The 25538-nt window shown below is 45.7% G+C and overlaps 1 protein-coding gene across 1 annotated transcript; it reads left to right on the forward strand.

The window, feature by feature from the left end:
* Positions 1 to 33: 33 nt before the first annotated feature.
* Positions 34 to 24461, forward strand: ATIC (5-aminoimidazole-4-carboxamide ribonucleotide formyltransferase/IMP cyclohydrolase). Its single transcript, XM_074829750.1, has 16 exons — positions 34 to 147; positions 795 to 921; positions 2656 to 2732; positions 3843 to 3909; positions 6242 to 6330; positions 7483 to 7634; positions 7761 to 7917; positions 9614 to 9739; positions 9910 to 10017; positions 11321 to 11406; positions 12646 to 12735; positions 14403 to 14531; positions 15505 to 15597; positions 21733 to 21915; positions 23457 to 23612; positions 24114 to 24461. Exons 1-16 carry the CDS (start codon positions 126 to 128, stop codon positions 24231 to 24233), a joined length of 1782 nt encoding a protein of 593 aa, XP_074685851.1. The 5' UTR covers positions 34 to 125; the 3' UTR covers positions 24234 to 24461.
* The last annotated feature ends 1077 nt before the right edge of the window (positions 24462 to 25538 follow it).

Raw genomic sequence — 25538 nt, forward strand, 5'->3', positions numbered from 1 at the left:
CCCCTCAGGCTCCCGCCCCCCCGTGCAGCGGGCGCCCAAATCCCGCCGGGCCGCCGCCGCTCGCTCCTTTCCTCCCCGCCCTCCGGCCTCCTCCCCGCCGCCACCGCGCACCCACCGACGGCGCCATGGCCGCCCGGCAGCAGCTCGGTAACGCGGGGCCGCCGAGGCCCCGGCAGCCCGGGGCGGGCTGTGACCGCCCGCCCGCTGTGGCGGTGCCAGCGACCACCGGTCGCGGTCGTCGGAGCCGCCGGGGCGGGTGTGGGGGTGCGAGGTAGGGGTGGGGGGTGCTGCCCTCCCGCCGGGCCCCGAAATGGCCGCCGGGCCGAGGCGTGTTTGGCGGCTGCCGGTTCATCGAACCGTGGCGGCCCCGGAAGGCGAGGGGCGGCCGGGGGCCGCTCTCCGAGCGGGGCCGCCGCTTCCACCCGGTAGTTCCGTGCCCTGAGGGGATGTGGCGGGCGCGGGGCGGGGGCGCGTCCTTCCCGCCGGGCCGGTTGTACCCGGGCTGCGCCCCCGGGTGTGAGCTCCTGGGGCGGGGGAGGAGGAGGGGGGACGGCGGTGAGGGGATGCCCCGCGTTTGGAGCCCCGAGGCAGGGGCGCGGAGGGGGCTTCTCCGCCGGGGAGGTGGGGGAGCGTGAGGCACCGGCCGTCAGCTCCTCCCTCCCCTACCCGGGCACCTCGCATCTGAGAAGATTCGTAAATTATAGCATTTATAAAGACTTCCGTCTCTTAATCTTGTTGTTTTCTTTCTCTGTTCTACTTTTAAAACCAAAATCTTTGCGCTTTTCCCCCGTTAGCTTTACTCAGCGTCTCTGACAAGACCAGCCTGGTGGAATTTGCAAAAAGTCTGAATGCTCTTGGCCTGGGTTTAATTGCCTCTGGAGGAACAGCCAAATCCCTGAGAGATGCTGGCTTGCCTGTCAGGTACAGACACTTTCCTGTACATCTCCACCAAAACTGCTCGTTTGGGTCCTGAGGTTCCTTAAATTGTTTTCTCCATTTGTGAGCAAAAATGATTGAAAACTGGTCTGAAAGCAAGTCTTCCCTTCCAAAAAAACCCTGCCCCAAAGCAAACTTCAGAACTTTCTTGGCCAGAAGTTGGTTGGCTGAGGCCAAAGAGTGTTAATTGTGCCTGTCAGCACACAGAGAGGTGTCGGGAGCGTTGTGTTGGAGATGATGCCTCACCTGCCCTGAGCCAGCTATTGTCCTGTGAAGCAGTTGGTTGTCTTGAAACTCACAATCTGACCCTGGTGCTGCTCTTGACAGCTGTCCTGGGACAGGACTGACAGGTGTCAGGAATACGTTGATGCTCACTGGAGATCATTTGTCACAAATAACTTTCCCAGCATGATGATCAGCTTTTTCACACCCTTTATATGGTGCGTTCACTGTTTGAGAAGGGGCATGTACAGTCACCAGCTGTTTCGGCCCATGATTCTGAGGAAATTTGTTTTAGTTTCTTCCCTCCCGTCATTAAAAAACTAGCTCTGGCCAAATAAAAATTGTTTCCAGTGCAGTGATGAAAAATCTGTCAGTTATTTGGCAGGACAGGTGGCTGTGATTAATTTTTCGCTTCCAGTGAATGCAGTGGTAGGCCCCTAGGGCACGTTGCCATGGCTGTACACTGCCTCCAGAGCTCCTGTCCTTGCTGTTCTTCAGCACTTGGTCATGTCTCCCCAACTTCTTTGCTTGGCTGTGCTATCAGTGAAGCCTGAAGCAAAGGGTGGTCACATTTCCCCTTCCCTTGATTTGTTTTTCCTTTACCATCATAAACAGTCACAGGGAGTGGTGAAACTTTCATGTTTTGGCTAAGCTGGGAAGAAGAGTACTGAGGGGTATTGCTGCTTTTGAGGATGGTAAATTATGTTGACTTGGGATTAGTTTATATCTGTTACTTTGGTGTATTTGAGAAATAACCATACTGCTTAGTGGAGTGTGACCTGTAAACTTTGTTTCCATTCATTGGAAAAGCTGTTGTTGCCCCTCTGGAATGGTGAGGGGGTTGTAGTGAAATTGATACAATTTTTTTGGTTTGGGTCACTTAACTAGAAAACAGTGTCCTTTTGCTCTTCTGTCAGATGTAGCTATTGAGTGTGATAAAGATCAACATCTTGTGAAGAGTGAGAGAGCATTAAACCAACATTTTGTCTATTTCTACTAATTCTTCTGTAGCAAGCAGCATTTAGCTAACTAGCTGACAGATGCCAACCGTAATGAAAACAGTCAGATCTACCTTAATGTAGAATGCCTCATCTCAGAACTACTTCCAAGCTTTCTGTAAGAAGGATGCATCATAGTCTATCACTCAGCATAGGTTTTCCCTGGAAATTTAGTAATATGCCTTCCATACATTGTGTTCTTACTGAGATACAAGAAACTGAAGTTTAGAAGCATCATGCATGTGTTTTCTCTCTGAACTCCTCCTGTCATTGATGGAAAGGTGGTGATTTTTTTTTTACAAACTGACCAAAATAAAACTAAGTTTAATTTCTATCCCCTTACTGCCTTTAAAACTTTTAGGGTTTAAGTCTTCTTCCAGTAAAACCAACATTGTCATTAGATCTAAATTACTGCCCTAACAGGAATAATAAACGTTCAACCTATAGATGAAGTCAGTATGGCACATCTATTATTGTGCTGTGTTTTCTCATTGAGCAGAGACGTTTCGGACCTGACAGGGTTCCCTGAGATGTTAGGTGGACGTGTGAAAACCCTTCATCCTGCTGTCCATGCTGGTATGTTTCTGCTAATACATTTTCAGTCTAAAAGATAAATCCATGAGCAGTGAGGGTGGGAAGAAGGGATTGTCAGGTGCCTTTTTTAAGGGTTGTGGGGAAGACCTGAGTAATGAGAACAGATTTGCTGTAGCGGCAGCAGGAGGGGTGAAAAGCACGGGGTGGAGACGTGCTCAGTGGCTGAATAACTTCCTCTGTTGCTATGCTGGCATCTATGCAGTTAGCAGAGTTTTTCCTCCCCAGGGCTACGAGTAACAGGGCTTCTCTGTACATGCCTTCACGCATTCTTTGCAGAGCCAATTTCAGACCTATTCAGGCAGAGAGCTCCACTGAATTTAACCTGTGGGTGAATCTGGTGTGCAGCATAAGGAACATGACAGTGTAGTCTTTAATGTGTGATTTCTGCACATCTGATCTTCCCTGGCTCCTCTCCAGCAAGGAAGGTGTCTGATAATTGGTCAATCTGCACATTAATCCATCTGCTTTTTCATCTTCTGTTAGTGTGCTTCAGATCCCTCAAATGGAACCTGTTTCCCATCTTGCTTGAGGGCTGGAGACATGGGGACATGGAGACAAGGTTATCAGTCTCCTCTGATAACCTTGAACCCAGGATGGTGCTGTTGCTTACTCTGTGTCAGTCAGTCACCTGCGTGTTTCTCTGAGTTCCTAGACTCAGGGCATCCAGTCCTGCTCACCTAGAGGCACAGCCTCGCTGGCTTCTGTTGTTTCATAGGCTTTGTGTGTTGGTGGCTGATGAGCGGCAGGTGCCCTTTGTGTCTCCATGATCTCCTTAATGACAGTTTTGGTGTTTTAAGGGTAGCAACAGAATGCTTATAAAGTACATTTTTGAGGTTGCTGTTCAGCACTTGGAATGCTCTAGGATTTAGCACTGGTGAAGAAAACCTGTTAGTATGGAATTTGAACAGCCAAAGAGTCACTAAAATGGAGTAAAGGTAGAGGAGTAGGGGCTGAGGACTGTTGTCTGAACTAGAGTCAGAAAGTTTATGGTAGTCTCTGAGGAAAAGCACAGTCTGACAGAAGATGTTGAATTAAAAAAGTGTTGGTGATTTAATTCTTTTTTAATAAAGGTTTACTGTTTTTTGTAACTAGGAATCTTGGCTCGCAATATTCCAGAAGATAATGCTGATATGAACAAACAGGATTTCAGCCTTGTAAGGTAAATGCTGGGGGACCTGATGCAATTTCTCAGTAATCAAAAATGACCATTGGAGACCAGTCAGCACCAGTGAATGGGAGCAGTAGGGACTGTAACATCTGCACACCAGATGATCTGCAACCTCCTTCCTTCTCCTGGTTGGGAGATACAATATTTTTAAAAATACGATTTTCTACAGATGCATCTTCATCACTTGTACTAAGAGAAAACTAAACCAAGAAGGTTACATTGTGGTTTCCACAGGGAACAAAGGTTTTAATTTCTTCTGATTATCTGGGAATTTTGACACTTTATGTTTAGTCACTGTTGGGCTACGTTACACTTCTTGCAGATGTGAATTCAGTGCTTTGAATCTCCCCCTCAATTTGGCTCTGGGTGTCTGATCAGATGACAGTTCCTGATTTTGAAATACTTGCTTAGTAAATATACCCTTTGATATTTGCATAATGTTTACTGAGTTTCAACACATAAATAAAGAGTAGATGCGAAAAGCAGCTCAGGAACACACATCATTTGTACAGGCAGAAAACACACAGATAACAGAAAGCTTGCTTTTGAGAGCCATCATGAGAGCAAGTGAGCTGCAGCCAGAAATTAGTAACACAGTTTGTGTACTAATGTGCCAAGGATTTTTTTCTGTTTTTGTTAGAATGTATTTACTCAGTACACTCACACAGGGCAGTTTGGGACTATGTTTAACTAATTGGTTTTAGCATCTAACTAGTGATTGTGAGTAACCAATTCTATGTCAGTGGGTAGCTGCTGGCTTAGAAATGAATGGCTGAATTGAACATAGTAAATTGTAGGTATAGCCAGGATGGGAGGCATAAATTGACTGTGGTTATTGGGCCAGAATTCATGTTAGCTTTTAAAAGTACTTTTAAAAACTGATGTGCCTAGGATGGATGGATTTCCAGGCTGAATTAGAAAACCTGAAATTTAAAACCGCAGGAATCCTCATAGATGGCTCAGCAGTGGTGGCTCTTCATAGTATGCTGCATATTAAAGCAGGCCCCGCTGAATTGCAGGGGGAGTAACATGGCTTTACATCAGTGACTTACAGTGCACTTGCATCCAGAGTAATAATTTGGATTTGGGTTGTCTGACATAAAGCAGAAGGAGCTGATCCTCAGCAGGAGTGTTGTGGCATAGTTGCATAAAATTTACAAACCCAGGCCAAGGTAGGAAAACTTTTAATATTGGTTATCTTGATGTCCACAAATAAAAGAATGAGCAGTGTCAAAGTCCACAGATTCCTGATAGTTTGCAACAGGTCAGGAGCATGAATGGAGTGGGGGGGGGGGCATTACAGATAGACAATAAAAGACATTGTAGGAACTATAGAGACATAGGGCGTTCTGAAAACCATACTGGAAGCTGATCATCCCTTCCGCTTGAGTTCATTACACAGTGAGGAGACAAAGGAATGTGAAAAGTTGGACACAAGTGTATGCATCACAGCAGTTCGCTGCCAATACTGAGCATGCATTAAAGTTCGATACCTTCATATATTTAGATCAAGAGAGTAAATCAGTTCTCTTGGTTTAAAAACATTGTTTGTGGAGGTCAAAACAGATACCTCCTTTCACTACAGTTCATGTGGCACTGGTAGGATGGGACAGGGTAAGTTATTACTTCATGCTTTCTGGAATACGGACTGTGGCTTCTTCCAGATCAGATCAAAAAACTAATTCCAGCAAGGTCCAGTTTTACCTTGAGAGGGGAAAGTCAATTCTCCCCTCTGCTTTCATGTGCTACAGAGGCTTTATGGGATCCAGGCTGTGCGTTCAGGTTTCATATGCTGTTGATATTTTAAAAGTCCAGAAGGTGATACGTAGGTCACTTTCTGTTCTTGGAAAAGTTGTGGAAAATTAGATTGATTGTACTTTGTTTGCAACGAACCTTGCCCTGGGTGCTTACTCTTATGAAAGTTGGTGGATGTCTATTTTCTGCTGAGAAGCAGTACTGAAAATAGGCCAAGTATTCCCTTTGAAATTACTCAAGTTGTGCGCCAAAATCACTAAACATTTAAATACAGGCCCACGTTTTTAAAGAAACTCTTCCTTTAAACTGACTTCCGTAAATTGTGGTTCTACCTGCTGTGACACTATTTAATGCACAAGGTTCAGTTAAATGCATTGTACCATTGCTTGGCCTTCAGCTGGACACCACTGTCTCTTAAGTCTTTTGGAGAAGGAAGCCTTGGCTACAGGATTTTATGTTGGTCTGAGAGTTGAGACCGTAAAAACACTGGTGGTATCTTGTCTTGCCAAGCCCAGTTGGGCATTTTTATTTCTTACTGAATAATCCTGCTTTTCCCCTCAATTCTCAGAGTTGTAGTGTGTAACCTCTACCCCTTTGTGAAGACCGTATCTTCTCCGGATGTAACTGTACAAGAGGCAGTGGAAAAGATTGATATTGGTAAGTTAAAGGGAGAGCAGATCTATTCTCCAGTCAGACCTGGTGGTTCTGGTCTAAGTGGCCTCAGTTATTTTCTTCTTGTTTGGTGGCCTTGCACACCCATGAAGTCAGCTAAAGGGCTCAGGAGTTGCAGGGAGCAGACTGAAAGCATAATTGGGTAAACCTCATTGCTTTTAAGCAGTCCCGCAATTGAAACGGCAAGTGATGGTTGTAACAGGCTGGCAAGCCACGCAGCGTAGGTGGGCAAGTCATGCACTGCCCAAAAGAAGGAGCCTGATGTACTGTAGAAGGCTGTGCTACAAAAGGCCACGTAGAGCATGCTTTCTACTGAAACACAGAGAGCAGATTAAACCTCTTTTGCAGCCTCTGGCAGGGTAATAAAAATAAAAACCATGAGCTTTGGAGAGAAAAAGCTGAACCACTGAAAGTGCTGTGGGGATTGCTGAAAACTTCACTGCAGGAAGCCGTTACAAGGAAAGGGGCTGGTCTGCATACGTGGGAGAGTAGTTAGGACCTGAGTTTGGAAGCATGGACGCCTGTATCATCAGCAGTTTTGCTCTTCCTGCTAGTTATTAACCCCAAAAGGCTTGCCGTTCCTTCACTGCAGCATCTCGGCTTGGCAGCTTGTGAACAGTACAGGCACAGTTTTGTGCCTTGAGGTTGGATTGGGATTGAATTTTCTTGGAGTAGTTTAGTCCAAATGATGCCCAGCAGAGCTCTCTATTAAATGTTTTATGGAGTACTACTCACTCTGCATGTAGCAGTGCCAGCCTCTACTTTTCCTTTGAAACAGCCTAGTATCTTGTATGATTTAAAGTGGTGTAATAGCTGTGCGGAGTCAGATTTAAGGGGGAAGAGTGGCATTTTATCTTACACAGAGGACCTGGGCAGGACTCATTAATATTTGCAGAGAGATTTGGGAACCTCTGTTGCTTGGCAGCATAGAAGTAAATCTTCCTATAGATGCCTCACCAGCCTTGTGCATTTTGAAGAGCACTCTTACAGTCCCTTGTCCTTGCTGGAGAGGGGGGGGGCACATTCATCTGGCACAAATGATCACTTGGTGCATGTCCCTTCTTGGCCTCAGATGTGGCTCTTGATGATGCTGTGTCCAGAACAGAAGTGCTTCATGCCTCCGCCCTTCTCTTGCAGGAGGAGTTGCCTTGCTGCGGGCAGCTGCCAAGAACCACGCTCGCGTGACAGTTGTGTGTGACCCTGCAGACTACTCTGCAGTAGCTAAAGAGATGGGGACATCAAGGGACAAGGACACTTCCATGGAAACCAGGCGTCACCTTGCACTGAAGGTTGGTCCTGTTTGCTTGCAGTGAAGGGCTAGGCCAGACTCGTTTGCCTCTCATTCCTTCACTTCTTTAAACAGCAAATCCTCTGTAAATTGGTGTTTGTAAGCTGACAGTTTGTTCTGTCCCCAGGCTTTCACCCACACTGCTCAGTACGATGCAGCCATCTCTGACTACTTTAGGAAGGAGTACAGCAAGGGGGTGTCCCAGCTGCCCCTGAGGTATGGCATGAATCCTCACCAGAGTCCTGCGCAGCTCTACACGATGAGATCCAAACTTCCCCTGACAGGTGAGGCCTGGGCCGTGCTGGCCAAAAGGGAGCTCTGAGGTAGCAAGGAAAGGAGGTGGTTGGGCATGTCTGCTGGTTGTCCTTAAAACTGAAATGCCATCTTGTACCTTAGTCCAAGGGGTGGCCAGCAGTGCCTTAACAACTACTTTATTACTGAGTGGCACTAGCTTTGCAGTTGAGCTGGGTGAGACAGAAAAGCTTGTCTGCTGACCCCCACAAGACTTACTGTAGCTCCATGTTCTCTGTTGGTGTGGGATTGTGTGTCCACACTGAAGACACTTTGAGCAGATTTATGTGGTGCATCTTCTGCTTCATATCAGATCCAGATTTTGCAAAGGAAAACCTTGTTATCCTTTTAAGATGCTTTGCTCCTTTCCATTTTCCTTATTTAGTATCTCCACAGGCTTTTTGTGTCACCATATACTCTGTCTAGAAACCAAGCTGGTCTTCTCAATGTTTGAATGGGTTTTGTTCTTTTTTTTTTTGTGTTGGTTTGAGCAGAGGTTTATTACCTTAGTTTTCTAGAATGTGGCTTCTACTAGTGGTGGCAGAGGGAAGGGATACTGGGACAGGTCTGGTGTCTCTCTGCCATTTTGCAGGGTGTGCCACTCATCACAGCATTGTAGCAGTGAGGGAGACCCCAGTTTTGGAGAGAAAGAAAGTCTGGCTACTCTTGCTCTTGAGATTACTTTTAATGTTGGTGGAAACCAGCTCTGCCTTGTGTGCAGGCATTGTCCTGTTGAACAGACAATGAAGCTTTGTGTTGCAGAATTTCCTTGTTTCAGTTCTGGGATCTCATAGGAAGCTTTTCCATGCCTGCACTGGAAGTTGATTTGCTTGCAAGTCTGCTTCCCAGTATGGCAACAGAACAACACCATGTTCACTTGTACTGGCCATGGACTATTGCTAAAATGATCTTTTCCTTCTGTCTCCTGAAATGCTCACAGTTCTGCCATGTCAGTACAAGCAGTTCTTCTTGCAGGGCCAGGGCAAAAGGTTTTGAGAGCAAACTTGTGAATGGCCTTTACTCTTGGCACGGATTTCTGATGAAATGACCAGGCGAAGCATTTTGTTAAAAGCTTGCCCTAAATTTCATGCCTGCGAGTGGTTCTGTTTACATCAGTTAGAGACAACATGTGCTGAAAGTTTGGCTAGTGCCAGAGTACTTTGTTGAAGAGAGCCATGGTGACTATATGAAATTTATTTACTAGATTTGTAAAGAAATTTATGTGCTAGGAAGCAGGGGATGTGCTTTTTGTGTTTTTCCCTGTCAGCTCTGCCCACACACCTTGGTCAAAATCCAGCTCTGGTAGGTTCATTCAGAAAGAGATGGCTCTTGTTCCCAATGGCTGCTGGCTGAAGATTTTAAAGAATGTAAGGTGGAACGTTCTGGTTTTGTTCTGCTTTGACAAGAGGGGAGTCTTGTAGGGACAGTGTTGTCTTGCTCCAAGGTCATATCAGCAGCTTCTGGTAGGGAAGAGAATTGTATTTGCATCTCCTGAGTCTCAAGCCTGTGCATTCCTCACAAGTCACTGAAGCATTTCAGGGCGCTTGGCCGGCTGCTCAGCAACTGGTTAAGAACAATTTGTATTGATTTCAATTCTTGGTGGGAGAAATCTTTTTCTGCTTGCTCTCCAAACTCTGGGATGAGGGGTCTGCCCCCTTTAATGTGTCTTTTTGTGTGCTGTGTTTGCAGTGGTGAATGGCTCTCCAGGGTTCATCAACCTGTGCGATGCTCTCAACGCCTGGCAGCTGGTGAAGGAACTCAAGCAGGCATTAGGCATTCCTGCTGCAGCCTCCTTCAAACATGTCAGTCCTGCAGGTGGGTGGCTCCTTGTTGCCACACTCTTCAATTTGAATGGACTATAGCTTTTGGCAGGCCCTGCCAGTGGTGTATGTGTGCCCCTACCCTGGCAGTTTAGGGGGGTCCCGGGGGCAGAGGGAGCAGCGAGAGGTTCTGGTTTGGAGTGTCCTCCTGGTGTTTCCCACTAGGTGCTGCTGTTGGAATAGCGCTCAGCGAAGAGGAGGCCCAAGTCTGCATGGTGCACGACTTCCACAAGACCCTGACGCCCTTAGCGTCCGCCTACGCGCGAAGCAGAGGTGAGAAGCCTGGGAATAAACTAGCGTGTCCAAAGAGCTGAGCTTAATTCTCAGCACCTGAGCAGCATGCTTAGCACTTCGCAGGCTCTCCCCTTTGCAGTGTGCTCCTCTGTAGGGTTTGTCTCCATAAGGATCTGACTGACTAAATGAACTGCCTGCCTATTAAAAATGGTTCTCCAAGTGAGCAGACCTTGTATATTGTTTCAAAGAGGCTAAAACCATTTTGGATTCTGTTCCTTGATGTATATAGAAGACCTCTGGGTATTTTGTGGCTTTTTAATTTAAATGTGTGCGTGTGTGTGTGTGTGTATATATATATTTACACACACACACATAGATAAAAAAATCTGTGGGGTTTTGGCTAAAGGATCTGGATAAACAGCAGTGCTGGTAGCACACTCAGCCTTCCATTGCAGATGGGGTGCTCAAGAATACTTAACCTGAGTAGAAATGTTTCTGCCTGGTATTTGGTGGGTGTTTTTTTAAATGTTTTTGTACTGCAGAGCTCACCAAAAAAAAAAAAAAGCTAAAACCAAGTAAATAAAAATAGCTTCCTCTGCTTAGCTGAGATACTTTGCTAATTCTCTCATTTTCCATGGCATTCCTAGAAAATCTCCACGGATTATAGAAAACAAAGCAAATTTACTTGATAAGGGGCACATTGGCTTGGGTTCCTTTTTCACCACTTTAAAGACCAGTTTTGAACGTTGCCCTCAGAAAACCATTGCATGATTGGTGGAAGAATAAACCTTTAGAATGGCAGGGACAGAATAATTTACCTTGCTGAGTGGTAGAGCATCTGTGATGGGAGCTGAGTTCACCTTAGCTATGCCATTAAATGCAGAGGATATTTATTTTTTAAAAAAAATAAAAATTGCTTTTAGCTACATTTCTGGGTCTGGTTTCTTGCAGGAAAAGCCAGAAGGGAGCATAGGCATCTAAAAGCTTTCCTCTTTTCCACTGTCTCCCATCTAAAATCTTTCTGTATGATCCTTGCCTCTCCTTGTCCTCTTGCCACCATGGCTCCAGCAGAGCTGCTTGCAGTAACGGAGGTAGTCATTACAGAGTTAGAGCTTTGACAGAGGCAGTGAAGAAGGGAGAATATCTGAACTGTGGGAATATTTAAAGGTGCATGTGTTTGAGGTAGGATTTTTCATCCTTGTTGCTCTTATATGGCCTTTTTCTTTTTTTGATGTGGGATTAAATTATTAGCTGCCACGGAAATGGACTGGATTGTAGGAGCAAAGACTTTTCTTTGTATTATGCTAGAGTTTGATAAGTTACTAAAAATATGATTTTACAGGTGCTGATCGGATGTCTTCTTTTGGTGACTTCATTGCCCTGTCTGATATCTGTGATGTGGCTACTGCCAAGATTATTTCCAGAGAGGTTAGTTAAACAGCAGCAAATCATTCGAGTGTAAGAAGGAGAATCATACTAGATGGAGCCATTGGTTTGTAACAGCCATTCTCTTTGAATTTGACCCATTTTACTGAAGACTATTGTCCGTTTGTGTAATTTGATATCCGGAGTGCAGAATTTACACCTATCTTTTGATGCGTTTTTCTTCCTAGCGGTTAAAACCTGGCTGTGCCCGAGAGCCTGTGAAATAGCAGTGCTTGAAATGCTGCTTTCCAAGAGATGATTGCAAACCTCTGCCTCCGAGGAGGGCTCCGGAAATGAACCCTGATTAGGCTGTCACAAGTATCTGGTTGAGCGGCCTTAATTGGAACAATAGAGGAGGGGAGAGCTGATGGCCAGCCAAGAGGAATGTGGATGATGATGGCCCAAGGCAGGAATGTGGATGTAGATTGCTACCTGCCAGTTGATACACGTGTTATGTGTAGGCTCAGCCACTCTCCAGGCTGCACTTTTAACTTTGCTGGGTTCAATATTAACTCCATAGCTGACTGCATTGCATGAGTCACTGGTTTAAATACGGAGTTAACCAGCTGGGAGTTAATGCTTTACCAAACACATTCATCCTGTTACATGTTGCTTATGATTTTTAAGGCACGATGCAAAGGGAGAGGTTTGTGCGTTAGAGGCTTCTTTTCAAACAAATGAAAGAGCACATTTGTCAGTTTTGTGAGGATAACATTTGGTATACTATCACTTTAAAAAAACCCAAACCAAACAACAAACCACCCACATTGTAGGTTGAGAATATGAAAGGTGTATATCATCGCTTCATGGCACTGATGAATGTAAACTCTTCTGTTTCAACACTGTTAACAGCTCTTTTGCCAATATTTTTGTCTCATCAGGAGTATAACTGTTGAAATAAGGATTTATTTTTTTAAGTCGTGTTTACTGTTAGGGCTGAGAAGTAGGGATGTCATGCATGAACTGTTTTCCCCTGGAGGGGGATATTAGTTATTAGTTCCATTCTGCTTAAAGTGATAGTGAGGTATTTTTTTACTAGCTCCTGCTAAGAGCTTATAGTGTTCTGCAGTCTCCAGGACTGAAACCAATATTGTAATAGTGCCTTTGGTATTGTATGGTGCAGACAGACCCCCAGGGGAGTGTCTGCAATGCCTTTCTGGAAATGGCACATGGAGTTTTCAGTAGTAGCTCCTCTGTTGTTTTTTTTTCTCACGTGGAAGCTGAAATCTGTGTGTGTGGCAGGTATCTGATGGTGTGGTAGCTCCCGGCTATGAGGAAGAAGCTCTCAAAATCCTTGCCAAAAAGAAGAATGGTGGTTACTGTGTCCTCCAGGTTGGTAGTCCTGCTCCACTCTAACCCTCCACTGCCTTTCCTGTACCTGCTTTTCAAGGCATTAGTGTCCAAATAGCTGGGAGGCTGAGCCAGGTGCCCCTGCAGCACATGGAAGTATTTCCTCTGGGTCCCTGTACGAGCTGGAATTCCACCAGCAATGTTGTGGTCGTGTTTAGCCTATAGTCCTAGAGGGGAGTATTTTCATAACGCCTTTCTTGGCTTTCAAATTGATGTGGATTTAGAGTAATTAAATCTATGGAGTAGCAAGAGTACCTCAAAGAAACGGAATTTCTGTGCTCTCTTTCCACTCTTTGCCAGCTTTCCTCTCGCTTTGCTGAATTTGTTTCCTCCCTGAGTTCTTTATATCTAAGATACAGTGCCTCAGCGATGTTGTGAGTCTTGGCAGTGAGAGGCGTGTGTAGTGTATCACCAGGGAAGCCGTGTCTGGGCATGTGGTGTTTGTGGAGCAGTCTTGAGTACAGTCAGTGATGAAGAGAGGAGCACAGGCAGAGGTTGGGCCTGGGATGATGCACCTTTACATCCTGCAACCAGGATACCTGTCAAGGAATATTAATACAGTGTGGTCAGGTCAGTGTCAGGTTGCCTTCCTAGTTCTCACAGTATTGTTGGGACTTCAAAATTACCCAGTTCTGGTGAACATGACTAACGGATTACATAATGCTGTCAGAGCAGCCAAACAGGTCCTATTTCTGCCTGACTTTGAAGAGGCCAACGAGCAGAGAACTTTCCTATAGTATTACAAAAAGAAAATCCAAGGCTTAGCTGAAATTGCAATTGTAGTGTTACTACGAGGGGATACTGTAGAAGATGGCTCAGGAGCTTCAGGCAAGAAGGAATGAAACTGCAGATAATCTTGGCAGCTGATTACCTCCGGAATTCAATTAGCTTTGCAAGGATGAGGTATTGGTTAAGCCTGTATCTTTAGGGGCCTGTCTGCAGAGGGATGTTAAGGAAAGTTGATCTGTACAAATTTAAATGGATTAGGGAAACCACATAAAGTGTGTGCACGCTTCTATTTAGAGCTGGTAGCCTTAATCCAGTTTACTTCGTGCCTCAATAACCTGAACTGGGACTACCAGAATTCTAAATAAGCCCATGCATGCGTAGACCCGAATGAAGTTTAACAGTTCCATTTAACTTTACCCCTTACACTGGTGTAAATTAACTGTGCTGCATGCTTGTTTGGAGATGTGCCCCAAGAGAGTGCATCTCCGGAAATAATCACATTCGCTGTTTTCTTTAATGTCGAAGAGGGTTGGAGTTGTACCTTGAGGCATGTATGAAGCAGCTCAAAATATTTCTAACTTCCTGTGGAAGACTGAAAGACTCTTTGTGTGGATGTTTTCCCCTTTCTGTGAAAGACTGGAAGACTTTGTAGATTTTTGAGGCTCGCAACATGGACATATGTATATAAGCATCTATACTGCGTTATCTCTCTTCACTCTGTAAATGTCACCTCATGCTGTTGGGACCTTGCTGCTCCAATTAATTCTAATTACTTCTGATGATTTGACAATGCCTTGCTTTCTATAAACAGTTCACTTCTTTTAGATTCTTTAGATAATGTGTTTTAACCTAAGCTTTGATTGGATGTTGGCTTTGAAGAGCTCTAAAAATGTTTTATTGGTCTGTCCTTTGACTTTTAGATGGATCCCCATTATGAGCCAGATGACAATGAGATTCGAACCCTCTATGGATTGCATCTCATGCAAAAGAGGAACAACGCAGTCATCGACCGGTCATTGTTCAAGAACATTGTTACAAAGAATAAAAATGTAAGTGTCAGAAGATAAATGACCTTAAAAGACTGGTGGAATGCACTGGTGTGCTTTCATCAGGGAAGTCATCACGGTTCTATTTTAAGAGCTCTTAAAATATTTTGCTGAGATTTAACTGGCTTTTAACGAAACGATGCAGCAAATTTTCTGGACCAAATATACTTGGGTAAATCAGAGTAGTTTGCCTTTGCTTTGATTCCTTGCATAAATAAGAGAAGCTGGACCTTGCCCTTTATCTCCAACTACTAAAAAGTTTGTATTTCTTATTTATAAGAAGCTACCGTGTGTAATTTTTTATGGTGAGACAGCCATGTGCTAAGGTTCTATTGTGATCTCATTTTGACTCACTGTTTACTTCTCCCTTTTGTGTACAGTGTGTTGTATAAACTCTGGCCTTGCTGACATTGCTCATCATTTAGAGTTCACATCATCAGAAAGATACCAGTTATTTCTTTGTCTCTGATCTTGTTCTCATTAAAAAGCAGATGTTAATGAGCATGTGATTAGTGACGGGCTCTGAAGCAAGTTCAGACACTGAGGTAATAAAAGTATTTTAATAAATTAGTAATGGAACAGACTTAAAAATAATACTTAATGCAGATATTGGGAGCTATTATTAATGTTGTGGTCCTGTGTGTACTTAGGCATGCGCTTAGCTTTTGGCCTATTAGCACATCTGATGACAGTGAGCAAATACAGAAGATTTTGCAGGCTTAGGGCCAGTGATAGAGTCCTCTTGAACTGGTAAAATTGAGTCTTATCCCTATGAGCTATGAGATTAGCTGCCAAACCAATCATTTACAGTTTTTAATCTAAACAAAAATTTGCTGGTAATTGAACAAAACAAGATGGTTTTAGTAACGTTGTTTTCCCTCTCTATGATAGGGTACTTGTGATGGCTTTGGGGGTTTGCAGATCACTAGCCAGTTGGTTGTTAGGATGGATCGTTGACAGTGGTGTTTTGTTTCAGCTGCCTGAGTCTGCTGTCCGAGACCTGATTGTTGCCAGCATCGCTGTCAAATACACCCAGTCCAATTCGGTTTGCTACGCCAAGGATGGGCAGGTAACCAAATTGGGCAGCTCTGTGGAGCGTGCTTTTGCAGCCAAGCTGGTCAGAGAGTGCTTTGGTCAGGCCTGAGTTTTAAAACCATTTAGCATACAGGAAGCTATTAAACAGGTACAGATGAACCGCCCTACATGGTGCCGTGCAGACCAGGAGCTAAACCTGTGTTTCTCAAAAGGTTGCTTCAAAACCTCGGTGTAATTTTTTTCATGGTAATGACAGGGCTGGCTCTTTCAATGATAGGGTTGGAAAAAGCTCTTACGTGCCTCTGCAAGTTTGGCCTTGAGTCATTTCTTTCTAACTACTCTGTCCTTTTATATCACTTTTTGAGGGTGTGTACATATGTTGTAGTCTGTGTAGAGCCTTAGGAAATGACAGTAATTTTCACAGCTGGATTCTGACTGTCCAAATGGTTTTTAGTTTTATTTTCATTTTTTATGTAAGAAAGATGGGATGTGCTTTCTTTTTTCCCCTTCGGGGCATTAAAAATCTTCTGTTGTGCCTGATTTTTTTTTTTTTTTTTTTTAAAAAAAGCTTTTGATGGATGTTGGGATTTACAGGAGCATTATCAAATGGGTAGTTGATATATGAATTTTGAATTTAAAAAAAAAATCCCTTATTTCCAAGTTATCACTAGGTGTTCAGCTTACATCAGTTATCCAAAAGTTGTTGTAAATGTATTAAAATTTGTATTCTTGCCCAGCAGCTCATTCTCATAATGCTGTTTAGCTGGTTCTCTGCTCTCCATGGTAACTTTTCATTAGGCCTGGTTTATTTTAAAAAAATACAGAGGAAAAAGACAAAGAATGTTTTTGATCTTGAGCTTTGGTACTTCATAAATCAGCGAAATGGATCAAACAGTGTACCCTACAGGTGCAGACTGTGAATGAACTGTGTCTTTTCTGCATTGGTACTCATCTGCATTTGTCAGATTGTTGTTACAGCCTGAAAACATTGCAGCGCTGTCTTTCAGTACTTTCTGGGGTCATGTGCTGTATGGTTCTTGAAAACATGTCTCTGGAGAACTGGCATTTTTTCTTTTATTCAGCTTTGCAGGTTTTTTTCCTGCTTTTAAATGGCTCTCTGTACTCAAGAGTGTTACTTCTCTTAGCCCCAGAACAAAGGTGTCACTATCTTTGCTCCTTTTCCCTTACTACGGCAACAATCTCCCCAGTGAGATTACAAGTCTGGACTTAACGTGGTGCTGCAGATGTTTCTGAAATGTGTGTGGTAATGCGTGTACCATATGGAAGGGAGAAAGCATGAGGGAGGAGTGGAAAGCAGTCTGGGCAGGCAGGGGTTTAACTAGCGGGGCTTCAGTGATATTGTGCATATTTGCAGGTATATATTTTAATTGACTACAAATGTACCTTGTCTTGGTTTGTTGTATACGTGACAGGGAAGGCTGAGATAGAGGTCTGTGTACTGCACTAAGACACGAGTGACTTTAAGAACAAAGGTCAGCAGCCATTACAGTCACTTACTCAAGGAGGTGGTAAATCTGCGTTAGGGTCTTCAAACCAAAGCTTAACATCTTCCTTAAGAGACTCATCTTAGACTGGCTCTTAGGAAGTATTTCTTTGCAGAAGGGGTTGTTGGGCGTTGGAATGGGCTGCCCAGGGCAGGGGGGGAGTCCCCATCCCTGGAGGGGTTGAAGAGTCGGGCTGACCCAGCACTGAGGGATCTGGTGGAGTTGGGAACGGTCAGTGTGAGGTTCATGGTTGGACTGGAGGAGCTTCAAGGGCTTTTCCAGCCGAGATGATTCTGTGATTCATTACAGTCCAAATGCAGAAATGCTGTGTGGGGTGCTACAGGCAATCATGGAGGAGCTCAGGTAGGAGCTTCCTTCTGGTTTTAAAATCTCTAGAAGCTTCCTGAGACTGTTGAGACCACTGTTCTTAACGTAGAGGTGGGAAAGAAGTAAGGTCCACTGAGAACCAGTCTTACTAAGGTAGTGCTTAACTTAAGTTCTTCTTGGTGATGCTGTGCAGAACTAACTACTGGTCATATCACCAACTGAAACATACCATCAGATGTGTACAGGAATATTTGGGTGCAAACAAAAACGAGCATGAATCAAGAACCAGGGATGGAAAGTAACTTCCAGATTGCTACACATTTTTCCAGGAGCTGACTTGCTTTGGGTTATATTAGCCAAGCCTGGGAAGTCCAGCTTGCTCGCAGTTCCACTGCTTTCAGTTTTCCAGGGGTTACGGCAGCCTCACCGCATCCCTGTTGCCTAGCAAAACTCTTGTGTATCAGACATCCAGAATGTTTTTGACAGCTTGGCTTCGCTGGGTTTGTGAGTGGATTGGCCATGCCAGCAAGAGCTGGTGCTTGTGTTTATAAGTTCTAGGAAAGCATGGAGTGGGAGGAAGCATTTATGGACTTGAGTGTCACTTAATTTTCAGGAAGCCAGCTGCCACTAATTGCAGTAAACACTTGCACTTGTTTTGTCTGACTTTCAGCACAGTGAAGCCAGTCTGTAACATGTTGATTTGCACTTTCTTTAATGATACCATCATGTTTTAAATTAGCAATTTGAAATTACTCTTTCTTTATTCTCTGCACAGTAGGATAAAACAAACCTGTTAATCTACCTTGCTGTTTTCCACAAATGATGCAGATGTCTGTCAGTTATTTCATTGTTTGTCTTCCCAATTGTGAAGTCCTTTATTTGATTTTTATAATTCCAAATGTATTTAGGGTTTCTGTTTTCACTCATTATTCAGGTTACATCTGAGTAAATCCAGGCCAGGCTGGATCACTTTGCGAGGATCCTTTGGGCATTATCCATCTTGTCCACTCCATGCTCTTGCACAGTGTTCCAGCTATGGGGCATGTTTGGCTCTCCTGCGAGCCACTGTTTTGGTCAAGTAGTTCTCAATTTTCACTCAAGCTTTTTAAAGTGATTTTTCTACTCACCCTGTGTTACTGTCTCCTTTCACTCCTCACACTTAATAGGCTCTGCTTAAGTACTTTTTGATTCCCAGGAGATTAAACTTTGAAAGAAAGAAGCTTAATTAATTTTTGTGTAGAAAACAGGCAGAAAATAGAGGGGAAAGAATTCCTTTGTGGAGGATTTTGAGGTTTCGGCTGTGTTTTTGTGTCTGAGAAAGCCAACATTCGAGGAAGGGAGAGATGAGATGTAGGAAGAAGGAAAAGAGGAAGAACCATGAAGTGAAAAAGGGAGAGTATAGGTACATCCAGACAGGCCATTGTGAAGAGAGATTCAGCTACAAGTCTATAGTTTGCTTTAAGCAGAAGCTCAACCTTCTGATTTCTCTTCTTTAGACTAGAAATCCCAGGCTATGCTGAAGAAATCTTCCCCAATGGTGTTGCATCAAAACACATTTTTCTACGGAAAGGATTTCTCTTTCCCTGGATCACCATTTTCCAGTGAAGTGCATCTCATCAGCATGTTCTTCCCAGGCTGTAACTGTAAACTCCCTTCTAGAACAATGTGGGCTCATCAGAAGGAGGCACAGAGAAGCAGCTTTTATATTCTCTTGCCCGTTAAGCCATTATAAAAACTTCCATGTGTTGCAGATAATATCTCTGTAGATTTGGAGATGCCTGTGAAGAGTTTACAGGACTCATCACTTTGTTTAACTGAAGTACAAAGTTCTTGCCATTTCAGAGTTGTTGCACACAAGCTAAGGTTCAGTTACGGATCTTCTGACAAAATTTAGGTCACAAAAAATGTAAAATATTTTGAGTAGCTCATAGAGAAAAGGAAAACACTCTTTTTGAGAAGGGTGATGGGGTGTTGACAGGTAGAGCTTGATTTCTAATATGTGCCCATGAAGGAGCTGTGTGTGTTTGGGGCTGCACTGGCCTGGAAACACTCTCTCCAGTAGCATTGCCCTTGCCGACTAGAGGCCAGGGCTTGCAGCAGACTAGCCAGTTCCGTCGCAGGAGTGTAAGGCCACAGCTCACAAGTACGTGATGAAGATGAGGCACCATTCTGGCTAGGAAAGAGCGGAGAGGCCTTGCACTTCTGGCACATGACGTCACATTTTTTAGAAACTTGGGAATGTTTCTTGGTATTTTGGTCCCAGCTATCAGCAGTCTGTCTGGTACTCTCTACTAATACTTTCTGCCTTAGCCTAGCCTGGCTTGCTAGGCTCACTCTTAAGGCCTGGGTGACAGTTAATCGCACACAGTGTATCACTATTTTAAGTCCTCCCCTTTGTCCACGGAGAGAGAGTAAAACACTGTGGAAGAGATGATACACCTACACACAGCTGGCCTTGAGCTCCCTTGAGGTGCTGGGTCCTGTGCAAGTTGGAGGGTTGAACAGGGTGGACGTGAGAGCAGAGGTTGAACATCAGGAGTGTTTGTGGGGGTGAAGGTGTAACTAAGCCATGAGAAACTTTGCATCTTATTAGTATTTGTGATATACTAATATCCTTGTGGGTTTATTAAGCACTGATGACTTCAGCTAGAGCTGAGCGGATGATATTAGGTAGCAGCCCAAGTCTTTCATTTGCTCCTTGGGGGAATAGTATCCAGAAGCATTTGTTATGGTTCTGGTAAGAGGTGAAGTCACTGTGTCTTGATGAATGAGAAGACAAATGATTCACTCCTTTGAGGGCAGCCTTTGACTTACAGCTTTACCATCTGTTTCAGTCTGAGCTGGAAACTCTGAGGCGCTGGCCAGAACCACTGGCCTCCACACAGTCTCCCTGGAGCAGTCCCCCATGCAAATGAACAGTCTGGTGAACAGTTCAGCTGTGGCCTCATAGGAGGAGGAAACTGGGAGAGAGGCTTGTTTTCCATCAAACCTCTGGTTTGAAATGGCCGGAGCTCTCTTTGCAAAGCCAGACCCATAGCTCTGAAAGCCATGGAGAAAAGTTACCAGCTCGAATTTGACAGCCACGGTGGCTAGGTCTGGCCTTTGTGTGCCTGGCATACTGTCAGGGCAGAGGCAAAGCTGAGGGACAGCAGCCAGTTGGGAGCCCAAGAGACCTCAGCTCAGTCCCTTGTGCTCACCAGTTGTGCTAGCAGGCAGACGGTGTCTGCAGGGGTGGTTCTGCCAGTGTCCAGTAGCCAAGGCATCTCCAGCCACGTTCAATGTCAGTGGTGTCAGCGCTTAAGGGCTGCCGCTGTCTCCAGTGCAAGTTTGCACCAGCCCGGGGGGGATGCAAAAGCTTGTCTGCATTCAGCTGTGACAAATGGCTTGCGGAGTTACTGGACCACCAGACTCCAAAGAGTCTCTACATATTTTAATCTAGCGTACCTGAAAAAATGGACTAGAGGTTGAATGTGTCTGATGAGAAAGCCAAAGAAAGTGGTCTGATAAAAGCAAATGGAAACCGAGCAAATACTGCGTTTTCATAGCAGCTTCCTCAAGGAAAAAATCACTTTTTGGATTTTGCTTCTGGAAGCACTAGGCCTGTCTGATATCAAGCAGAAATGCTATTAAATAAGGTTAGCAGCAGCCATTTAAAAAATCCTGGACTCCCTGGCAGATGGCGGAGTAGGAAATGTGTTGGTAGCTCCAGGGCCTTGACAATTCCTGTGATGTAATGGTCCCACTGACCAGCCTTCCTGATTGAGCAGTGGATTTACTTTCTTATCAGCCTTGACAGACAAACTGCCCTGTAATCCACTGCGTATCACGGTTGATCTGTTTAAACTGTGTATGCCTGGCCCACCAGGAAAGATGATGGTGTTTGGGTGACCTGGGCTCAGACTTTAATCCCCTAACTGAAGTGCTCTTTTCAAGAACAGGTAGGCAGCCTACCATCTCTTAGCAGTCTCACTTGTTTCTACAACCAACAATTTTGCCTTAAACAAAAGCCATAATTGTGTGACTCTCCGGAGGTTAACAGCTGGACTCTGATGGCTGGGGCTGTGTTATTTAGAAGGATGGAAGTACCTGATGTCCTCAGAACGACTGTCAGCTCAGCAGAGCCATGGAAGTTAGCAGTGCAGAGAGTTGACCCTGTAACGAATTTACAGGATGCAGGTGTTTTCAAAGTTTTCCTCGCTAATTACCTACACTCTGCTTCAGTGAGGAGCAGCTAATTTGTGGGACTTTGTCTTTCCTAATTGCTGGGCTGGAATGCAGCTCTGGCTGTGATCTCTGTGCAGCAAGGTGTGATCGTGCTTTGTATCTCTGTGCTTCAGGTCATCGGTATCGGAGCCGGCCAGCAGTCCCGGATCCACTGCACGCGCCTGGCTGGTGACAAGGCCAACAACTGGTGGCTCCGGCACCACCCACGTGTGCTCTCCATGAAGTTCAAAGCCGGTGTGAAGAGAGCGGAGATCTCCAACGCCATTGACCAGTACGTCACTGGGACCATTGGTGAGGTAAGGGCTGGCTGGGAGAGTCCGGCTTCTGCGAAACAAAGTCTTTATGTAGTACTTAAGCCTGGCGTGAGTTTTGCACGTGGGTGTCAGTAATAGATCCCAAAGAGCTGGGGGATCAAGTGGCCAGGGCCCAGGATGGTGACTTCCCCAAGGTCGTTTGATGGCCCAGTGGCAAAGTTGTCCTGATTTTCCCCTCGATACTGCACCCATTCCTCAGGTGCTGGACCCTGGCCCTGCACTTTGGTGCACAGTTTCATCCGAGAGTTTCCCCCAGCAGTGAGGAAGGGTTAAAGCTACAGTTAGGGCTTCAACTCTTGTTTCCCTGTCCGGGCAGCTTGCCCTTCCTGTCTCGCCTGGTGCCATTTGCTTGTGTGGCGTTTTGGATTCTCAGAATCCCTCTGACCTCCCTGTTACAAACAATAGTGAGACAAGAAAATTGTATGTCCTTTTTAAGTATTGAAAGCCAAGAGCTGGACTGGGGACCTCGTGAATCATCTCTGTGAGCCGTTGCTTGTTTAAGGGGGTAGGAACTGGAGCAGTTGCTGTTTCAGAAGGTGAATCATAAACCAAGCTGCCGTTTGTCATGTGTTAAGTCATCTACCAGATCCTGTTTGTGTGTGCTGGCATTTACACAGAGCAGCATACTGCAGGCCGGCCAAGCAGAGCATCTCAGAATTAAAGGGGGGCAGGGGAGAAAGGATCCCTCAAGCCCTGGGGTGAGGAGGGGGAAGGAAAGGAGTTAAAAGGAAATTGTATCAGCAATAGCGTGGCCAGCAGGGACAGGGAAGGGATCTTACCCCTGTGCTCAGCACTGGTGAGGCCGCACCTCGATGACTGGGTTCAGTTTTGGGCCCCTCACTCCAAAAAGGCCATTGAATGACTCGAGCGTGTCCAGAGAAGGGCAACGGAGCTGGTGCAGGGTCTGGAGCACAGGTCTGATGGGGAGCGGCTGAGGGAACTGGGGGGGTTTAGTCTGGAGAAGAGGAGGCTGAGGGGAGACCTCATGGCCCTCTACAACTCCCTGAAAGGAGGGTGCAGAGAGGGGGGATGAGTCTCTTCAACCAAGGAACAAGCACCAGGACAAGAGGGAATGGCCTCAAGCTGCGCCAGGGCAGGGTCAGACTGGCTCTTAGGAAGGATTTCTTTGCAGAAGGGGTTGTTGGGCGTTGGAATGGGCTGCCCAGGGCAGGGGGGGAGTCCCCATCCCTGGAGGGGTTGAAGAGTCGGGCTGACCCAGCGCTGAGGGATCTGGTGGAGTTGAGAATGGTCAGACTGGAGGATCTTCAAGGTCTTTTCCAACCCAGATGATTCTGTGGTTCTGTGAATGCAAAAAGAGCTGATGGTGGTAGTGTGTTCCCACCAGAACTTGGGATTTTAAAATCCCTGGCAGGGAGGTCCCAGCAGCAGAGCTGTGGGAGCGGAAAGCCCGGCTGAGCCTGGTGTCAGGGGGGTGCCATCATCCCTCATCCTGGTGTGCTCCGCGCAGGGCGCTGCCAGGAGCCCGGGCTTCGGGGCTGAGCTGGCTCCTTCTGTTCTCGCAGGATGAAGACCTGCTGAAATGGCAGGCGATGTTTGAAGAGGTGCCCGCGCAATTAACGGAAGCGGAGAAGAAGCAGTGGATTGCCAAGCTGACTGCTGTCTCCCTCAGCTCCGACGCCTTCTTCCCTTTTAGGGATAACGTCGACAGAGCTAAACGGGTAAGGTCACGGCGGGGCCAGGATGTCAGGGTGACTCCAAGGAACCGTCTGCACAGCCTGGGCTTGTCGTTTTAATTCTGTGCAGACTGCTGAGGAGTGTCTCTGCTCTGCACTGCTGGCTAGAATAGCACAGCCTGGGAAGGATTTTCCTGTGGTTACTGGTCTCACGTGGATAGTAATTATCCAGCCATTGCTCAGTTTGTTGATTTGGGATGAATAGAGGATTAAGGTTTATTGAACCATTTAAGAATATCAAGACAAGGCCTACGCTTCCAGAGGAGCCATTTTACTATATTTTTTTTTTTTTTTCTGAGCTGTGGAGAGAACTGACTGCTCACATGAGGAACTCCCCTGTGAATGGCTTTGGGCAATGGAAGCCTTTGTTTGTTCAACGCTTAGTATCCTGGGATGTGGCTGAAGGACTGGGGCTGCAGCTCCTTTTCAGGGGGATTTTTGGTTTTCCATCCGCTAATCCTTCCACTTCTCTCTGTCTTTGTTCAGAGCGGAGTACAGTTCATCGCTGCCCCATCCGGCTCGGCTGCCGACGAGGTTGTGATCGAAGCTTGCAATGAGCTGGGGATAACTCTCATTCACACCAATCTTCGGCTGTTTCATCACTGAGTTTGCCGCGGGCTGTTGTGGTCCCTCTTTGGTCACAGTCTCACCCGCAGCGGTGACTGGAATATCACCAGCTTAATTGGGAGGCACCTGCAGTCTGTGCTTAGCAAGTGTTTGTAAGATCTGTAAATGAGATCTTGCCCTGTGTTAACAGAGAATGAAGGCAAGAGAAGTCAGCCTCCAGTGTAGAAAATAAGTCTCTTTTGCAAATAAACATACGGTTCTTGGCTATATGGAGTCTGTAGTCTTGTGTCATCCAAATACTGTGTCCTCAGGAAACAGGTTTATTTCTGAGGTAAATTTTATGGTCCAGACTTTACTAATGCATTAGAAGGGCTATGGAATGGTATGAAAGCCTGGCTTATGCCCAACTTCTTAATGAACTGATAAAAATCTGTGTTGTAAACTGAACTGAGCTGCTGGTAGTTTTCTCCGGGGCACTTCTAATCCATTATCCTCCTGCCCTGTGGGGTGAGGGGAGCGGGTCCTTTGTGCAAGGCAGTCTGGGGGTGGGCGCTCTGAATGCTGGCTCTGGGCTGAGAGGCAGTGTCAGGTTGCTTCCTCCAAGGTAAAAGGCTCATTGCTGCCAGTTTGACAGGCTTGTTCTCCTACCCGGGAGTTCAGCTCGGAGTTCATAGGCAGGCATCTGGGAAGCATCTTGCCTGGAGCCACTTCCCTTCTCCATTGTGTGCAATTTGCATTAAGCAGATTTGAACTCTGATTAGAAAAACAACGTGAAAATCTGGAGCACAGTGAGATGAATAAAAGTAACAGCCCAGACGTGGTTTTGCTGGCAATCACTGTGACTGTTTCAAAGGGAGGTTGTTTTTTTTTTTTGTTCCATTTTATAAAATCGGTTCAGTTTTGGCAAGGAACATTCCACAGTTTTTCAATAAACACTTCTGTCGCGGCTCTGATCTCTGCTGGTACAGAGCAGAGCGCCTGCATGTGTTCCCTTTGCTCCAGCAGTAGCAGGTGTGCGCGGGTAGGACGGAGCTGCAAGAGGGGGAATTCGGGTTGTGTCCCTCGTGCTGCCGCTGACCTGCCGTGACTGGGGGCATGTTTTATTTTACCTGACTGCCTGTTTGATCCAGACTGGTTCGAACCGAGCAAAGCAATGATACTTCCTGGGGGATCCCAGTCACTTCGGATACCATAATCCACATGCTGGTTTTCCTTTCAGGCTCATTCCATCTGCCCCCCTTGCCCTTCTTGTGTCCTAAGGCACAGCAGGAATGCTGTGTGCCCCACGCTGCCCGTGCTCTGGCCTGGAAGGGAGCAGTCTCCTCTTTTCTGAACTCTAACATG

Source organism: Strix aluco, chromosome 6 (assembly GCF_031877795.1).
Source record: "Strix aluco isolate bStrAlu1 chromosome 6, bStrAlu1.hap1, whole genome shotgun sequence".
NCBI lineage: Eukaryota > Metazoa > Chordata > Aves > Strigiformes > Strigidae > Strix > Strix aluco.

What these genes read in the sequence shown, in the direction of transcription:
- ATIC (XM_074829750.1), top strand. Translation starts at nt 126, where the DNA reads ATGGCCGCCCGGCAGCAGCTCG. An exon ending in TCATCCTGCTGTCCATGCTG is followed by an intron (nt 2,733 to 3,842) that starts GTATGTTTCTGC and finishes TTTTGTAACTAG; the next exon opens with GAATCTTGGCTCGCAATATT. An exon ending in ACGTCGACAGAGCTAAACGG is followed by an intron (nt 23,613 to 24,113) that starts GTAAGGTCACGG and finishes GTCTTTGTTCAG; the next exon opens with AGCGGAGTACAGTTCATCGC.